General features: G+C 35.8%; 1 protein-coding gene across 4 annotated transcripts in view; it reads left to right on the top strand.

The window, feature by feature from the left end:
* The window catches only part of LOC149261627 (uncharacterized), a 213,140-nt gene extending 196,932 nt beyond the window's left edge, over positions 1 to 16,208 (top strand). Inside the window, exons 6-7 of one of the 4 annotated variants that reach the window (XR_016258467.1) lie at positions 15,423 to 15,605; positions 15,743 to 16,208. Coding sequence is in view for 2 of the 4 variants with exons in the window: in XM_089422515.1 (XP_089278641.1) it covers positions 15,423 to 15,542 (120 nt within the window). In the remaining 2 variants the exon portion in view is untranslated. Of the gene's footprint in view, positions 1 to 15,422 lie in introns of all 4 variants that reach the window. The other 3 variants (XR_016258466.1, XM_089422515.1, XM_089422508.1) reach the window with 3 other exon arrangements.
* Positions 16,209 to 17,939: the final 1,731 nt, after the last annotated feature.

The raw sequence follows: 17,939 nt of genomic DNA, 5'->3' as shown, positions 1-17,939 counted from the left end.
ATATGCCTTTTGCCTTTTATTGATTTTTTTAATCACTCGAGGCTCTAGGGAATGAGAGCATGATGTGAGTGATATAGTAGTGGGCACCCCCTTAAGGTTGGCAGTTCATCGCGCACTAGATGTTGGGACAACCATGGGTTCCTTAATGATGCAGGGGGCTCACATAAGTGGCCCTAGGAACCAAGGAGATGGCCATAATGATAAGGGGGAGAGCTCATGTTTGGCTTTTTCCCGCGTGCTAAATTCTTATGTCTTGGCCATGTTTTGCATTTTTTAGTACTTTTCTTGTTGTAAGTGTGGCCAAATTATGCTTTTATCTTTCTTTTTCGCCGCACCAACGTCTAAGGCATCGTTTCAGGCTTGACCCAAAGTGTGGAGAAGGGGAGGCTAACTCCTTGTGGAGCCAATGGCCAAATGTGGACTCAGAGGGGGAATATGTGAAAAGGGGTTATAATGAGCAAAGGGAAGTGATGTATGTGGTGTCGGGTAGCAGGACCATGTAGCCAAAATCAAGATTTCCCTTGTAGTGCCACTCCTAAAGCTTGTAGCCAATAAAGGCGATCCCATAGGCTTAGGATACAAGGTTAACCACCAAATTGGACAAAGGGACAAGAGTACAGACCAAGCCCCTTCTTTTTGCCGAATATCCCCAATAATCCATGCCCATATGTGTCCATGATAAGTAAGCGAAAATACCCAACTACATAGTGAAAGACGTACCTTCGTGTTTGGAAGGCCCACCTTCAAACATACGATCATAATAGATGGGCGAGGGCACATAATGGCTGACTCAGGTGGTGGAGATGGTGGCACATCGAACTATCTAGTGGCTAGCCGCAAGGGGATGCTGGTTGTCGGCTAAAGACAATTGAGGAAAAAAAATTCTCCTATGGGTGTCACTCACTGGCAGTGGGTAATAGTGACAACTGTGTGGTAGTCCTTAAATTATGGCCTGTGTATCCCTTAATTTGTGCCGCATGTCAAGTGACGAGACAGGGGGGAGTTATCTACCTCTATTACTACCACAAAATCTCTGCCAAGTTAGTCCAACTCAACCCCTCTTTTTTACTTGTAAATGGTCCTCATTTGGTGGGATTTGCCCTCCTTTATTTGTTGATGAACGGGGCAATTCATCCCTCCATGTGGCAGCCCTCTCAATGTTGTCATGTCATCCATTTGACTTTACGTATTTGCCAAATCATCCTTTGACTTGGAAACACGACTTTAATAATTTCCCCACCCATTAACTTTTTGCAATTTCCTTGCCTTTTTATCCTCACTGTCATGCGGAAAGAGTCGTTAGTGCGGACACAACCGACCTCCCTAGAAGCAAAAGCTTTCTAGTGACAAACAAGACAAATAAAGCTACCTTTCTCTAAACATGCATTGCAAATACAAGTAATCAGAGGATCTTTAACATACCTTTAGTCCAACGCTTTGTAGTAGTCCAGCCTCGCCGATCCGGATGAGCTCCTCCTTCTCTTCGAAACCTGCACTCACTAACAAGCCAAAAGATTAAATAGCGCCTGATAAACTCATAAAACAATGCATATCCATCATACAGACCAAGGAGTATATGAAACAAACCATGAATAACAATCTGTTGAGAAAAATAAGTTCATTTGCATTAAAAGGTAACAAAAGGAACCATTACAACCTGAGCCTTGGTGTTGTGCAAGTCCTTCCCAGGGTCCACAAGAGTTCTCCTTTACTCTGATCAGCTCACCCACTTCCAAATGAAACAAGCAAAGATGGTAATCTCTCCTTACAAGCTTCTACAAGGAAGTCCTAATTCCAGCAACATCTACCCTTAGGAATGTTCAGCTTTCAACCTCTCCTCCCTCTGGCCCAATGCCTGTATTTATAGTGCTTTAGAGGAAGTTATTCAGGTCCACCATCAATGGGATAAGCCCCTCTTTGGATGGGATAGCTCCCCTCTTGATGGGATAAGTTCCTCTTTGGTAGGGATACATGAACCATCTGGAGGCGCTTCATACACGTCAAACAAGCTTCTAGAAGACTCTAGAAATGACCACAAGTAACTTTTTAAAGATGAAACTCACGCCTTTTGACCTTTACAGGGGTACGCACCCACCCCTTTACATACAGAGCGTATAAGTACGCAGGTATTGTGAACTTGGGTTGCGTACACGCAGGTAAGGCTAAGAGAAACTGCGTACCAGAGATAATTGACTTTAAATGACTTTTCTCTCTTTCTTGAAGTTTGACATGAAGAGCAGAGGCATGAGACTTGCCAAGGAGGATAGTATGACAGTGGATGGAGCCATACCAACTGCAAATAGTCATGGTGACATTTTTTAGTGTAACACTCACCTTAGGAAAAATGGATTTTAATGGGGATATTCATTTTTTGATCCCCAAAGTGGGTACCAGGAGAATATTGGTGTTCTGAGTATGAGTTTTGAGCACCCACATGCCACCAACATTTCATAGGGTCACTTATTTACATCATTATATGGAAAATTAATTAAAAATCTTGTAGTCTGGTAATTTTTAATTATTTAAAAAATTCTACAAAGACTTAGTCAAATTCCGTAGGACTCTGGATATGACCTAACATGGTAATATACATTGACCCTAGACATTAGGACACACTTAAGGCCTAGTGATTTAGCCGCATTCCAACTTTGGAGGCATATGACTGAAAAAACTCAGTGTTCCACGGGGACGCGTCCCCCAGGGTTGGGTGCGTGCACCCCTCGCACCCCATGCACCTGGGACGGGGGACGTTTGGGGGGACGTTTCCCCAGTGTGGGGGACATGACTCCTCAAAAGGGGGACGCCTGGATGTCCCCCCTCAAAATGGGCTATGCGTCCTCCCTTAAATTTGCTTGTAAACAATGATTTATGACAAGGAAAACCTAGTATTTGACCATATTTCCCTACTAATGCTATGCAATTCATGGTAATGTTGAATTCTTAAAGTAAAAGTGACATTCTCCTTTATCTTTCATTTTCATCCTTTTACTTAAATTTTTAACATTACCATGAAATGACTCGGGATGTTTGAGGGTGGTTCCGACCTCATTGGATTTCATATGGAGAAAGTAGAATTTTAGATCTCACTCAAAATCTAGCAGACTTAACAGTTTTTCAGGAATTTAGGATTCGATGGATTGCAATGTTTCCATTGCATTTTTCATGTACAAGGGTATGAAATTAGTATTTAATCAAGAACACCAAGCCCTCTGTGTATTTTAGAGTGACTTTTAGACTCATCACTCCACTGTTTTTGAGTTTTAGCTATATCAATTTACTATTCCAGACTTTAGATTTTAGTATCTATAATAGTCTATTTTTCTTAGTACTAATTAGATTCTAGAATGATGAATTTAAATTTTAAATCAATTTAGAATATAGAATGATGAATCAAATTTTTAAATCACTGTGGACTCTAGAATGGTGAATAATGAATAATGAATATGGATCAGAATATTTCATTATTGAATCTCGTGGTCTATGGATGAATCATGTATGTATTAGTAAGGATGATGAGTATGGATCAATGTATTTCATTATTTAATTCAAATATGTATGTATTATTGTATTTATGCTTTCATTATAGAATATGAATTTGATATATATATATATATATATATATATATATATATATATATATAAAAAAGGAAAAAAATTATATACCCCAAAGTCCCCGTCCCCCCTAAATTTCCCTAAAATTTGAGGGTACTCCCACACGTCCCCTTTGTGCGTCTCCCCGCACCCGCGTCTCCCCGTCTCGGAGTCTTGGTGGAACATTGAAAAAGCTTGACTATTCATCGCTAAAGAGCTAAAATAATTAGTCAAGTGAAAAAAACACTCTAGAGTGGAGTCACTTAATAACTAGGTCCCAAGTTGCCTAAGTCTGTTACATAAGTTCATCATGTTAGTGTTCATTTATTACAATTCCGCCATGGGGGTACAAAATTTTAGAGAAGAAAGTAGTAAACGAGAGAGCAAAAATGGTAGAAATGCTTTGCTAAACTTAATCTTTTGAGAAAATTTTCTTGGTGCCATATCCATTGGGCACTTGGGGTCTAGTTCCCTGCTAGGTACAAATTAGTAGGTAACAGGAGGCACTGTTGGTATAGTTGTAGGGGCTTCTCGAATGAGTAGGTCCTCCTAGTGAAGCTAGATCCCCTATGGGTTAGTTTAGACTAGTTTTAGTGGAATAGTTTCACCCCCAACTTCGCAAGCATCTAGTCCTAAAGGAGGCACTAACAGAGAGAGGGTTGCGATCGCGACCTTGCCTATCGCCCTTGAACATTGTCATTGGTTTTCAAATCCTTTGATCATTTTTCTGTTAAAGAACCATTCTAGTCATTGGAGTTATTTGTGATATCACCTTGCTCTATGTTGTTTAATCCCTAGTGATCTTTAAGGAAGCCCCCCTTTAAGATGGAGTACAACCAACCTAAAGAGGCAAAATAGGTCGTTGAGGTGATAGTGGGTGATGTACCCAAGTTCCACTTGGATTGTGTGGCGTGTTTTGGAGCTTTCATCACTTTAATGTGCAACTTGTAGAGGTAACATTGCCAATATTGAAATCTTGAACACTGTTATGTTTGCTAAATTTTGAATGGGATATGAAATTCGACTTTCTGCATATGAAATCTGATGAGGTTGGAACTACTCTCAAACATCCTGAAGCAATTAATGGTAATGTTAAAAATTTAAGTGAAAGGAGCGTGTCACTTTTACTATAAGAATGTAATATTGCCATTAATTACCAAGGTCCTAAACTCCTCAAAACTTGATCCCTTTGTTTTTCTAATCTTCATGGGTTGTGAGACAAAATTGGGGGTGAGCACCTAGGCATGATGCTCAAACATCTCCCTTTTGGTGAAACACACCCCTCACACTAGGGAAAGATTTCCCCATGCATTTACTCGAGTTTCCCACAAAGGGGGACATGGGTAAACATTTCCCTAAGCATCCCCTGTCCATGGAGCGTGGGAAATGTGGGGATACGCTCACCCTAGGGGATGTGTCCTTGTGGAACACTGAAATAAACTAAAGCAGTTGTTGCAGACGTGTTGTTATATTTCTCTTTGGAAATGTTGTTGTTTGAAGTAGCATTGTTCGTCATAGGTTGTCATAAGCATTCACATTGACTTTGAAATGATGTTTCCTTTTCTCTTCTCACGAGTCATGATATTGTTGCTGGAGTTTGTCGATTGGAATCAAATAGATTGATTTTTGTTCCAAACGACTTCAAACCAATTACTACAACTTGTTTTGGGCCAAATTAGGCCATACCAATCAGTCGCATGCCAATCAATCAAAAAATACAAAAAATGAACCTTCTAGAAGAATATCCTATAAAAATACATGTCGATCTCTTTGCCTTGCTCCCTTCTCATTGTGAATTTATGAGTAGTAGAACATGGAATTGTAGCATTTATTGATGCATGGAGTGAATTTGTTGTTGATTCCACTGAATTAGGCATATTTTGTTGGGGATTGTCTACATAAGCTACTTATTGATGTGCTACAAGCTAGAATAAGATATATTAGTGAATTCTTATGCTTGCTTGAAGCATAAATGATTGTGAAACAACACACATGATGTAGAACTAATAATCTTGGAAGAGATATGCTAGTGAATTCTTATGCCCATTTAGTTCCCAATGCCTCAAGTTGCAAATTTTTGCAATTTGGATCCTTTGCCAAATATGTAGCTCTTTTGGGTGTGAGCATAGTTGGCGTGTGTTTGAGAGCATACACAAAAGAAGAGAAATTGGTTGGAACAACAACGATTGGATGATTTGGTCCTCATGCAGCACAACCTTTAGTTGAGGTGCAACCACTTGTTGAGCAACAACACCTAATGTAGATCCCATAATCTTGGAGGGAGATTAATCGCTTCTTGGATTGGATTGTGGGAAGTTAGTTGAGAATGTATCTAGAGGAAGACTTCAACGGGCTTAATTGGAATGTGTTTGAGCACAGTCACATAAAGAAGAAAAATCATTTTGAGCAACATTGATTGAATGCTTTGGTCTTGAGGCATAACCAGTTGTAGAACAACACACTTGATGTTGAACTAATAGTCTTGGAGGAGATTGATTACTACTTTGATAAATTTTTTAGAGGATAAATTTGTCTAGATGGAATTGGAATTGTTTCCTTCGCCAAAGGTGGGTGATATTGGAAATGGTTTTGAAGCTTTAAGCGCCTTTATTCAAGAAGCAGAGGATGCCCATGCAAAGGATGCTATGTAGTGATTTGATTATAGTATGATGATTTTTGGACTTTGGAGACCATTTAGAGCCTTAATGTTTATTTATTTAATCTCATTAACTTGATTATATGTGTATTTTATACTATGAACAAGCTTGAGAATGTACAATGCTTGTTTTGTACGGCTTGAAGCTTAACTCAGATTGGTAGGAAACTAATATTATATTAGCTCAATATTTGTGGGGAAAATGAAAAAAATGGAGAAAATTTTCAGAAATTGAAATTATAGAACATGGAATTTGTAGAGAAACAAATAATTACACCAATTTATTATTTGTTGGAAATAGTGGCATCTTTACACTAGTTATTGGGTGAGTCCAAATTTCAGCAAGCATGCAAAATTACAAAATATTGTGTTGTTATTTTATAGCTTTTGCTTGTTTATAATGTAACGATTAGATATGTATCTTTTAAGGGTGTATATTACAGAGAGTGATCATTTTGTATGTGTCTTTAGAAAATACACAGATATGAGTGGATAGAATTGATTCTCATTGATTTCTAATCAATTAAGGGGTAAGTTCAAATCCTAGAAATAACATTTGAAATTGCTATTCATTTACAATTTGGTATTCAACTTTAGGTCCTATTTTCTAGCGCAATTATGCCCTTTTTATTAGCGCACCTTTTGCCTCATATTCTTCAGGACCCAACTCCTATTCTCTTTGCACAGCCAACTCCTAAATCCTTGCACTCTTGTTCCTCCTATTTCGTAGTAAACAACTCCTGCACTATCCACAATCAAGGCTCCTGTCACAAACTAGCGAGCTATCTTGTCACAAACCTTTGTGCATAAAAAAATTGAATTTCCTTGTGCCTTCATCCTCCTCTTTATAAGCCCAATTCAAACATGCAAGGAGACTTAGTCCAAATTTAGAACTCGAGTTTTGATTGAGAACTAACTTAGAGTTCTTCTCGTCCTTGCTCCAATCAATGCCTGGAGTTTACTGAGAGTTCTTCTCCTCCTTACTTCATTCAACAGTTGGAGTATTAACTCGTTCTCTCTCCAATCTTCACTGGAGACTAACTCGCTCTAATTGAATTGCTAACTACCACCTTGTTTTGTAGTCAAATAGATGAAGACTCCACTTAATTGGAGCTTGAACTCTACACATGCTAACTTAATGATTATCCCAGTAAAAAGTAAAATGGAGATAATTCATCATAATTGAAGTCTAACTGATGAGGACAATTTGAGGTCTTCACTGGCTAAGGCACAAGCCAAAAGACTTTGCTCGCTACATTTTCAACATTTCACAACCTCTCAATGTTGTTGCACACATTGAAAGCTTTCCAACAATGTGAAGATAACCTCAATCGGACAAGTTATTTCTCCTACAAGTTGACCTATCTTGTTGAACATTGTGATAGCAAGTGGATGTTGCATCAACTCCCATTACTCACATTTGTGGGGCTATTCATGTGTGGAATTTCAAGAAGATTCTAGAGGGTTCAAAACCATAACCTGAATTGGAGTCAGGGTATGTAAAAGTCTAACCCCAACCCTAGACGACTATTAGGCATGTCAACTATTGGGCTTCTAGTTTTATTGTATTGTTTATTGATCCATAGTTGAGTAGAGCATCTAGGAGTGGGATATTGACGCATAATATAGGAAGTCACAATGTCCTTGGAAACTCCATAGTGAGTGTATTTTCTTTTCATAACTCAGAAGAAAAGAAGACATTGGCATCACATTCTAGCTAGGTTTTTTGCGTATTGGATTTTACTAGGGTACATCTAGTGTTCATTGTGTAGATCATGCGTTATTTTCTTAGCTTCTTTCATTTCAGTTTTAGGTTACTTTAGTATATTTGTCACTAAGCTCATAATATTAAATTTGAAATCTAAAATACTGCAAACTTCAAAGTAAGAGATTGAAGAATAGTGAAAGATTTGTTGTGATGAACTATTCAAATAGATTATCTATGGTAGGTTATAGATCAAAATGGGTCGAAAACCGTTGGCGTATTTGTAGGGAAATATTCAAACTCAAACTTCAAACCTAGGTCCAAGAAAATAACAAATGAACATAAAAGATCATTGGTAGAAAAATTGGACAAATTTGGCACTCTTCTGCTCATATATCACTGCGACTTAACACATGCTTGGCAAGACAAATTTACTTACGTGGATGTTAATAGGATACCTTAATATGGAGACAAATCTTGTGCTCCAACTTGCAAGGGCTATTTATCATGTATAGACATGAAATTTCAAAAATAAATGTGCATATCTCTTTTCTACTTATTGATTTTGTGGAAGTGGATTCTTTTTCTCAAACTTCAAACTACATGCTCACCATTATTCCTATGGATTTAACCAATGCTTTTATTAACACATTATCAGGCCTAAGAGGTTTTGAGTGCCTAACCCTATGTCTCATAAACAAGGTGCACAAGTTCTTCTTATTTATTTTCTCTACTCTTAACTATGAGCACTTCACCACATATGCCAAAACCTCAACCTAGCAATGGGAGGCCTAGCAGAGTCACCCTAGATAGTCTTTATGATCATATAAATTCATTAGAAAGAAGGAAAGAAGAAATAGAAGAGGGCTGCATAACATAAGATATAATTAGAGGCAATGCTTGATAACAAATTTAAATTTTTAGAAAAGAACCTAGAGAATAGAATATTAGGGTTTTAGACTTATCTCCAAAAAATGGTGGTTAAATTACAAAACATGGAAAACATAAACAATCAATGGTTGAAGAAAATTGTAACTTGAAAGACAAGATTAAAGAGAGACAACTTTGTATGTTCAAATTAATTTTTCTTTAAACTTGAAGAACAAACTTTGTACGTTAAAATCAACTCTACCCATTAATTGCCATCGTACGTCTTACAAAATTAATTGGCAGCATAGTGCATTGCATTGTACAATTCATATGGACGCGTCTATACGGTGCTGTCTATACAACGAGGGCAATTAAAAGTCAAAATTAAATTTGTTCTGGTTATATATTAAATTGAAAGGTCAAAAAACATTTAAATTATGAGAGTGAAGCTTTGATATCACAAGGAAAGAAATTAAAAAAGAAACCAAGCATAAAATTGAGATTTTGAAAAAAACCTCTGGCAAATTCTCAAAACTTTTAACATCGAAATCGAACCTATAGTGGGAACGTGGCCTCCTTTGAAGAGTCGTTTGGGAAATAAATCAAGGTTAATTGGAAATTGAAACACCATTTGATATAATGGTCACATATTATATTATATAAGAAGAAAAAATTATTATATTCACATAGCTCATATAAAAGGGAATTCTACACTTTTTTTTATAAATAGAATAAAAAAATTACCATAGTGAGGAAAAGTGAAGTATTGAAGTCTTATTATAGCCACTGGAATTGGAAATATGTGTATTAAAGGGTGAAATTTATAAAAGGGTCAACTAAACAAAAAAGTGAAAGTTAAAGTTATTACAAAAAAATAAAAAAATTTAAGATTAGATGAAAGATAGGTGAAGGTTAAAATCACCAAAGGAAATTAAAAGGTCTAAAAAAGGGTTCTATTTGAAGTAAGGAGAAAGGATTGTTAAGGATAACTTAGTTAAAAGTTTTCAAACTATTAAAAAAGGGAAATATATATTTATAAAAGTGAATATTTGAGCCAAAAAAAATATGCATGCCGTAAAGAACCCTGGGTTCTTTTCAAAATGTCCTTTTTGTTCAGAAGGATATCCTAATTGTCAAGAAACATTTAGAAATCAAAATGTCGTTTGTACAAAATGTTACAAAACTTTTACCTTAGTTGAATCTCTAAGTGATGCACAAAAACAATCAATAGCAAGAGATATAGAACAATTAATGGCAATATATAAGCAACAACATGCAGATTTTAATAAAGAAATGAAGAAAATGGAATCCAAATTGCAAGTTGAACACCCATCATCACTTCTACAAAACGGTGTAATCCGGTGTACCTAAAAATTGCAGCTAGAAGATCAAGAGAAAGACAAAATAGCCAAAATTCAGCAAAACAAGAAAACATTACAACAAAAATATAATGATCTTGTAGATATGCATTACGAGGAGGTAATAGAAAAGGATGAAGAAATTTCTCGCCTAAAAAACCACGTTGAAAAATTACTTGCACAAGTGAAGAAGACTTCATAAAGAAGGAACTCAAGAAGCACCTATCCGAACAAGAAGAGGAAAATTTACGTTTAACGAACCTTAATAAAAATTTATTAGAACAAATCAAAAGTTTAAAAGATGAAGAGAATGATATTAAGGTTAAGGCCAGCAATTCAGAAAACAAAGAACTCTCACGTCTAAGGAATCATATAATCAAAACCTTCTTATGCAAATAAATAAGCTTAAAAATGACAAGAAGTCGCTAAAAGACAAGGTAGTACAATTTACACAAGAAGAAGTATCGAAATCTCCAATCATAACAATCCAAGTTGAAGATAAAGGAACAAATACCGATCCAATCAATATCACAACTCAAGAAGAGCACAAACTAGTTGCGGAAAAATCACAGTTAGATGTTGCGATTCAGACAATGAAGACTCCAAGTGAAGGTTCTGTAGCCAACTCAACAACATTGTTATCAAGAAGTTGTCACACGCGTGACAAGGGAAAATCAAACCACAAGAAATCCTTATCGGCATCTGAATCACAAGAGAAAACAACTTAACTAGTTCGCGTATCTGTCACTCAGAGCAAAAACAACAAACTTATGTTTCGAAGAATGTTGAAGTTTGCACAAATCAGTCTGATGATAATAGTTCATTACAAATTTCTAGTAATCGAATGATTCCACAAAAGATTGATTTACGATGGTCGGATCCTTTCTTAGTGCGACAATTTTGTTTCTCTCTTAGAAAAACCTATCATCTTGTCTCAATGAAGATGACAACTCCAAGAATTCGAAGAGTTCCGAAAGATAGGAAAAGATTAAAAGAAAAAGAAGCAGATGATACGCCTTGTCAACAATAAGCTTTGAGGACAACTTTTTGAAGAGGAAGGCAATGTTATGAATAAAATATATACAAATAGCATAAATATAAATAATGATGATAATTGTAATAATGATTAGTTAATTAGTAATTAGTACTAAAGAGGCATGTGTAAATGGGACATGACCTTCCATGAAGAGGTACCTGCTTAGGGTATATAAGCAGGTCCTCACTCTCATTTGTAACATCATTTTTATTCATACATTTTAATATATATTCTTGTATCTCAATGGAGATCTTTATATGCCAAGTCTTCTGGAGTATTTAACTTGAAGAACAAACTTTGTTCGTTCCAAATGACCTGTATTCATGGGCTGAACAATAGTGTTATGGATTATGTGATTTCCAATATCCCTGTTTCCAACCAAACAACAAATTTTGACCTCTTAGATGAACATGAGCCTGAATTTGATCATAGACCTTTAACCTTAACCCTAATCTTCCATGTGCAAAAGCTCCATATAAGAGGACCCTACTTTTTGACAAAAGCAAAGTTGATCTCTTCGTAGAGGATTTAAATAGGGATTTATACCTCTTAACTTATGAGGACAACATGAAAGACCTCTATCATAGTTTTAGTGCAATCCTCTCTACTTCCATTAACAAGTTCTCTATTGAGGTTTCATGTAAAAATAATATATTATAATGATGGTAAAATTGCTAGAAAAGCAATTAAGGATGCTTCTAATGAATATTTAAAGCTCAATAGGATAAATACGTACAAGGCCCTTATTAAAAGGAAGAAAGGTACTATATAAATAGAAAGCAAGTGCAATTGTTGTATCTATCTAAATCAGTCCCTAGGAAGTTTTGGAGGAAAATTCCTACTTCGTAAAACTAAAGCAAATAATGACTCCCATGAAGAACTGGTATCTTAAAAGTTTGTATGAATCCCGTAACACCATGGACACAATTTCGAAGTTCCTATATAGTATTGATTCTTTTCTCTAGAAGACAAAATTTGTAGTTAAGCGACTCAAAACTAGGAAAGCTAAAGAAATTGAAGGCTATCAAGCTGAAAATTTTCCAATAGGAGAGCCTATTATCACCCCTCACATACTCAAGGTCTTCATTTTCGCAGTGAAGCAAGGTTGCACAAAGCCTTGGATGCAAAGCCTCATTGTACCTATCATTATAGATGGGGATAAAAGCATTCCCTCTAATTATAGGACCATTATGATTAGCCCTATTTTTCGCTAAGCTATATGGAATTATTTTGGAAAATATGATTGACCTATGGATGGAAAGCCATGATAAAAGAGCTAAGGCCAAGCCGAGTTTACTAGATATTATTCAATTGTGGACCACCTTGTTACTCTCAGAATCATTGCAAAGGAGTGCTGCAATAATGAAACTGATCTCCTTTGTTGTTTCATTGATTTCAGAAAAGCTTTTCACACTGTTCCTAGGACAAAACTTTGGAAGAGTTCGGAAGAGATAAAGGTTCCTCTTGAGTCGAGGGTTTTGACAAGCTTGTATGAGGACATTATTGCCGAGTTTAGGGCCATCGAGGGTTAGTTGGAAGAATTTAACTATAATATGGAAGTGAAGCAAGGGCGCCCCTTATCCCCTACTCTTTTTGGAATATACATTGATAAGTTAGAAGAGTGTTTGGAAGAAATAAGTTGTGTTGGCCCGACTCTCATTGTTATGGTCATGACTCTTCTTCTTTATGCTATTGATATTGTTCTTTTGGCAAGGAGTCCTAGTGATTTTGGGAAGCAACTAAGAATCTCAGAAGATTTTGGTTCCAAGATGGGTATGAGTGTAAATATTGACAAAACGCAAGTCATCATAACTAAATCCAAAAAAATCACATATGATACTTTCATATATGACAACTTGGAGATATTTCCTTCATACAAATATCTTGGAATCAATATCCAGCACAAGCTTAACTGGAATGATAGCATTGAGAGAAGAATAAATGGAGGACAGAAAGCTTATTATGAACTCAAAAACAATTGTAAGTCAATATATCTATGGATATGGGATAAAAAAACTCATTGAGATTATCGTCACCCATGTTATATTATAGAGATGTGAGATATGCGGATGTAATATCTTTAGATAGTCATGGATGGAGATAGAACAGATTCAAAGGCAATTTATAACCTATTAAAGGAAATACACCGTATCCTATCCTCCTCATCGAAGCGAGCTTTTACCCCATTGAAAGCATGGTTATGACCAGGCATCTTGTGTATAGAAAGAGGTTAAACATGGAAGACAAGGTTTCCTAAAATTGCTTCTAATTCTAGCCAAAACCAACTTTGGCTCAAGCAGGGATGGCATAAGGGCACTCACTATTGGCTAGATCATTGGGGGATAATGGAGATCATTTTGCGGAATAAGGATAATATTAAAAATATAATTACATCAAAAATTAAAGAGAAATTGTGGGGTGAGAAAGAGTTAGAAGGAAAATGAAACTAAGATATTATAACGAGATGATCAACCCAAATCTTGAAAGTCAAAAGTATCTCTTTGTCTTGACTAGTGTAAAGAAAAAAATAAACATTGCTAAAATAAGAACAAATTCTCAGGAGCTCCATAGTGAAACTGAGCTATGGTCAATTCCCAAAACACCATGGGATGAAAGAGTTGTCACTTTTGTGACACTAAGAGGGTTGAAGATGAAAAGCACTTTCTCTTATATTGTCTAGCTTATACTCAGATTATATCTAAATTTCAAAATATTTGTCAAAGTAGTAACCTCTTGACCTTTTAACTCATCAAAATTATGGAGATCTTGGAACGCTTCTCTGAATGTTTTTCGACCATAGAAATAAATTTCTAAAGAATTTTGGGTAATCTCTTACCTTCTTAAGGTCCAATAGACCATATTCAGTCTTTAGTGGAGGTTAAGCAACATCATCCATTTAAAAATTTCTTTTATTTCTTATTGGAATTGCATCATCTATGTAGAATAAACATATTTTTCATAAATCTATTGAATGGTGGATCATTCAATCCATAATTGCTTTAACTAACCAAATGCACTAGAATAATCTCCCATGGAAAATTAGTTTGTTTCATAAATAGCCAATATGAACATTTTAACATCTTCAGGCACACTCAAAGAAATTCCCTAAGCAAAAATGTTAGCTAACCTAAATAAGGAATAAGAATATAAACCACCCATATTTTCAGGATGTCCAATGCTGCTAATGTCCGTGATGCATGCTTTACTGCTGTTAAGTTCAGTAAGAATACGTCAGCATTCTTTGTGCTGATGTTAAGTTTGTTGTGAACGTCCATCTGTAGATAAATACGAATAATATTATATTTGTTTGAAATTTAATAATTGGGGAGCATCAAGGTTATTAGTATTTTTCTTTTGCAAATGGGTTCATTTTTACTTCATCTTGTAGTAAAATGATTATTTTCAGCGTTTCATGGTTTCTGTTTCATCTCATATGGTCTCTCTGTGATTTCTGCAGCATTCTGCAGTTTACACTTCTTATGTTGCAATGGTTTAACTGAATTATATTTTGGGAGTTTTTAATATTAATCCTGATGTTTGGCATGTGTTTAAGTGAAATATTCCTAGAAAGCAATTTTAGTCAAAATTATAGCCTTTGAGAGAGAAATGTCTATATCCTTCATTCTTGTCATTATATGGCCACAGAGTTTACAGTTCATCTCATATGGTCTCTCTGTGATTTCTACAGCATTTTGTAGTTTACAGTTGTTGGGTTGCAATGATTTTAACCGAATTGTATTTTGGGATTTTTTTTAATATTAATCCTGATGTTTGGCATATGTTAAGTGAAATATTTCCTAGAAAGCAATTTTAGTCAAAATTATAGCCTTTGAGAGAGAAATGTCTATATCCTTTGAGAGAGAAATGCTTATATCCTTCATTCTTGTCATTATAGGGCCACAGAGTGCGTCTGTGTTATGTATTTGAAATATTTCTGATACAATGTTTTTAAAGGATTTTATTACATCCTAGCCAGCGTTGAAAATGGATTTTATTACATATTGTTTTCCTTGCAGTTTGAACTCTCATTTTTTAGTCTGCAATTTAATGCTTTGTCCTTCTCTCTAATGTTGACTGGCATATTTAACTATTCTTGAGCATTTGGAAAAAAGGAATATGTTCTTCATGGACTGAGAAAGCATGCTTTTATGTTTTAGTTTAATTTTGAAATAATTCTCCTATATTTTGTTTCTGTTGCATCTCCAGGATCCTTCAGATAAGAGGAGAATTGTTTGTGACATGAAACTACGGGAGCTATTTGGGTGTGATACATTTAATGGTTTTGGCGTTACCAAGCTCTTAACTACTCATTTCATGAAAACATAGGCATTTTGTTGCAGTTGTGTATAAGTGTTCTCAGGAAATGAGGCAAGTTTTGTTAGCTGCAATGTAAAGTAAATGCGTCTACAACCCTGTGCTTTTTTCTTTTCATTTTTGGGTTTTCTAGGAAAAGCTCTGCTTCTTTAGTACGCCTTTTATTGTCACCGCTACACTGTACTCAGGTTCACTAATTTCATTTCAATCAGGTTTGGGGCTGTTCTCAGCTGTACTTGCATACAGGGTCTGGATTAAGGCATGTTTGCTTGTGAAGAAAGGAATGAGCTGTAGCATAATTGGTTCCTGCGCATATCTGTAAAGTTTTGGTGGTTAAGCATTTAGAATAAATGGCTATTCTTACAAATTGACTTGGTGGATAACTTATTCTGATACCTTGTTTCATGAAAGTTGCATTGCTTAGCCGTCTTAGCTTCTGAAACTGGAAAGCTTGATTGAAGGCATTTTTATTTTCCAAATGTGATTATAAAATAGACAATTTAAGCAAATTAACTATCTATACTGAACCATGCAGTCACTTCATCCTTTGTAGGTTTATTCCTTGGCTGAATGCCTAGTATTTTGGGATACACTATGATGATTAGAATGTACACATCACAATTTCACAGATTGATCCTTGTTCCCTATTAATATCTTATTTGTGCTTTGCATCAGCAATTCAAATTTTGTCATTATCCTGTAGCGCCCATCAAATGGTCGTCAATGTAAGTTATTGGGCCAATTGTTATGTAGTCAAATTTTGTTGCATCTGATACCCTATTTTGTGTAGAGCTTGGATATATATAATTTTCATATCATCATATCACCCTGTTTTATGTGCCTATGATTAATTGTAGACGCTGCCAGTGGCTAAAATTGTAAGTCTTTATCAAGAATATTTGTCATAATTTTTTGGCAAGTTATCAGTAGTGAGTACTTACACATACAGATAAAATGTATCTAGTGCGTAGACACTGCTTCAGTTGCAATGCTAACATCGATCTCAACTTGGTTACCAGGAATTGAGTTTCTCCTATTCTTATAGGCTATAGCATGGGAATCTAACTTTTTGCATTTAACTGTTTATTCTTCCTTTATAATATTTATGCATGTTGTACCGAGTTTAGAGGCTGGTGGTCAAGGTGATGGGTTTCAAGAATGTTTAGAAGCTACCTCGAATTTTCATGGGATGGGGGAATACGAATGACAAAAATGATTTGAAAACAAAACAAAACATAGATTTTAGAAAATAGGATTTTGATACAACTCCATAAAAACAGCAATTTTTAAATGAGAGGTCCAAATGACCTTGATGGTGCAGATATGAAAACTGCAATGGAAGAATAATAGATTAGGGTGCAAGATTGTACCGAACGATGGAGTGAAAACTGCTGCTATGATTATAGTATATAAAACCCATTTAGAAAAGCTTAAAAACGGCTGCCCATTGTGTGCAATGCTAACAGCGATCTCAACATGGTTACCAGGAATTGACTTACTCCCATTCGACATGTAGGCTATAGCATGGGAATCCAATTTTTTGCATTTAACTGTTTATTCTTCCTTTGTAATATTTATGCATGTTGTACCGAATTTAGAGGCTGGTGGTCAAGGTGATGGGTTTCGAGAATGTTTAGAAGCTACCTCGAATTTTCATGGGATGGGGGATAGGAATGACAAAAAATATTAAAAACCAAAACAAAACAGAGATTTTAGAAAATAGGACTTTAATACAACTCCATAAGAAGAACAATTCTTAAATAAGAGTCCCAAATGACCTTGATGGTGCATATATGAAAACTTCAATGAAAGAATAATAAATTAGGGTGCAAGATTGTACCAAACGATGGAGTGAAAATTGCTGCTATGATTATAGTATATAATTCCCATTTACAAAAACTTAAAAACGGCTGCCCATTATGAAAATGTACTAAGTATTCTGATGTACACTGCGTAGATGATATTTATCATGGCTCAAGTGTCAAACTAGTGAATAAATAATTTCTTAAAGAATTTCTGCCACATGAGTGGTAGTTTGGATAGGATGCATCTAGACATCTCCAAAATCATCAAGGGACATCACCCAGACCTCCCAAGTTTTGGCAGCAAAAGATACCAGGGTGTGGCGGTGATGGGGGGCTTTTCCCTATAGTGCCCATGAAGATGGGTTCCATGCAAACATTGTATTTATGCAATGTTTCGTCTTCCTTGGTGCTCATTTGTTTTGTTTCCATGGAGAATGTGATCGTACCACTCGGTTTTGATGTGCTTCAGTCCAAAGAAGCCAAAGTTGGCAATTGACAGAGGTATTAGTACTAGCCAATTGGGAGCTATTGCTCAAGTTTGATAACTTTAAGGACATTAATCTTGTTGTCAAACTTTGAACTGGTTATAAGGCTTTCAAATAAT

This window comes from Pinus tabuliformis, chromosome 6 (assembly GCF_031772625.1).
Source record: "Pinus tabuliformis cultivar Carrire ecotype Pingquan chromosome 6, CPIR1, whole genome shotgun sequence".
Lineage (NCBI taxonomy): Eukaryota > Viridiplantae > Streptophyta > Pinopsida > Pinales > Pinaceae > Pinus > Pinus tabuliformis.
This window is presented reverse-complemented; position numbering and strand designations above follow the sequence as displayed.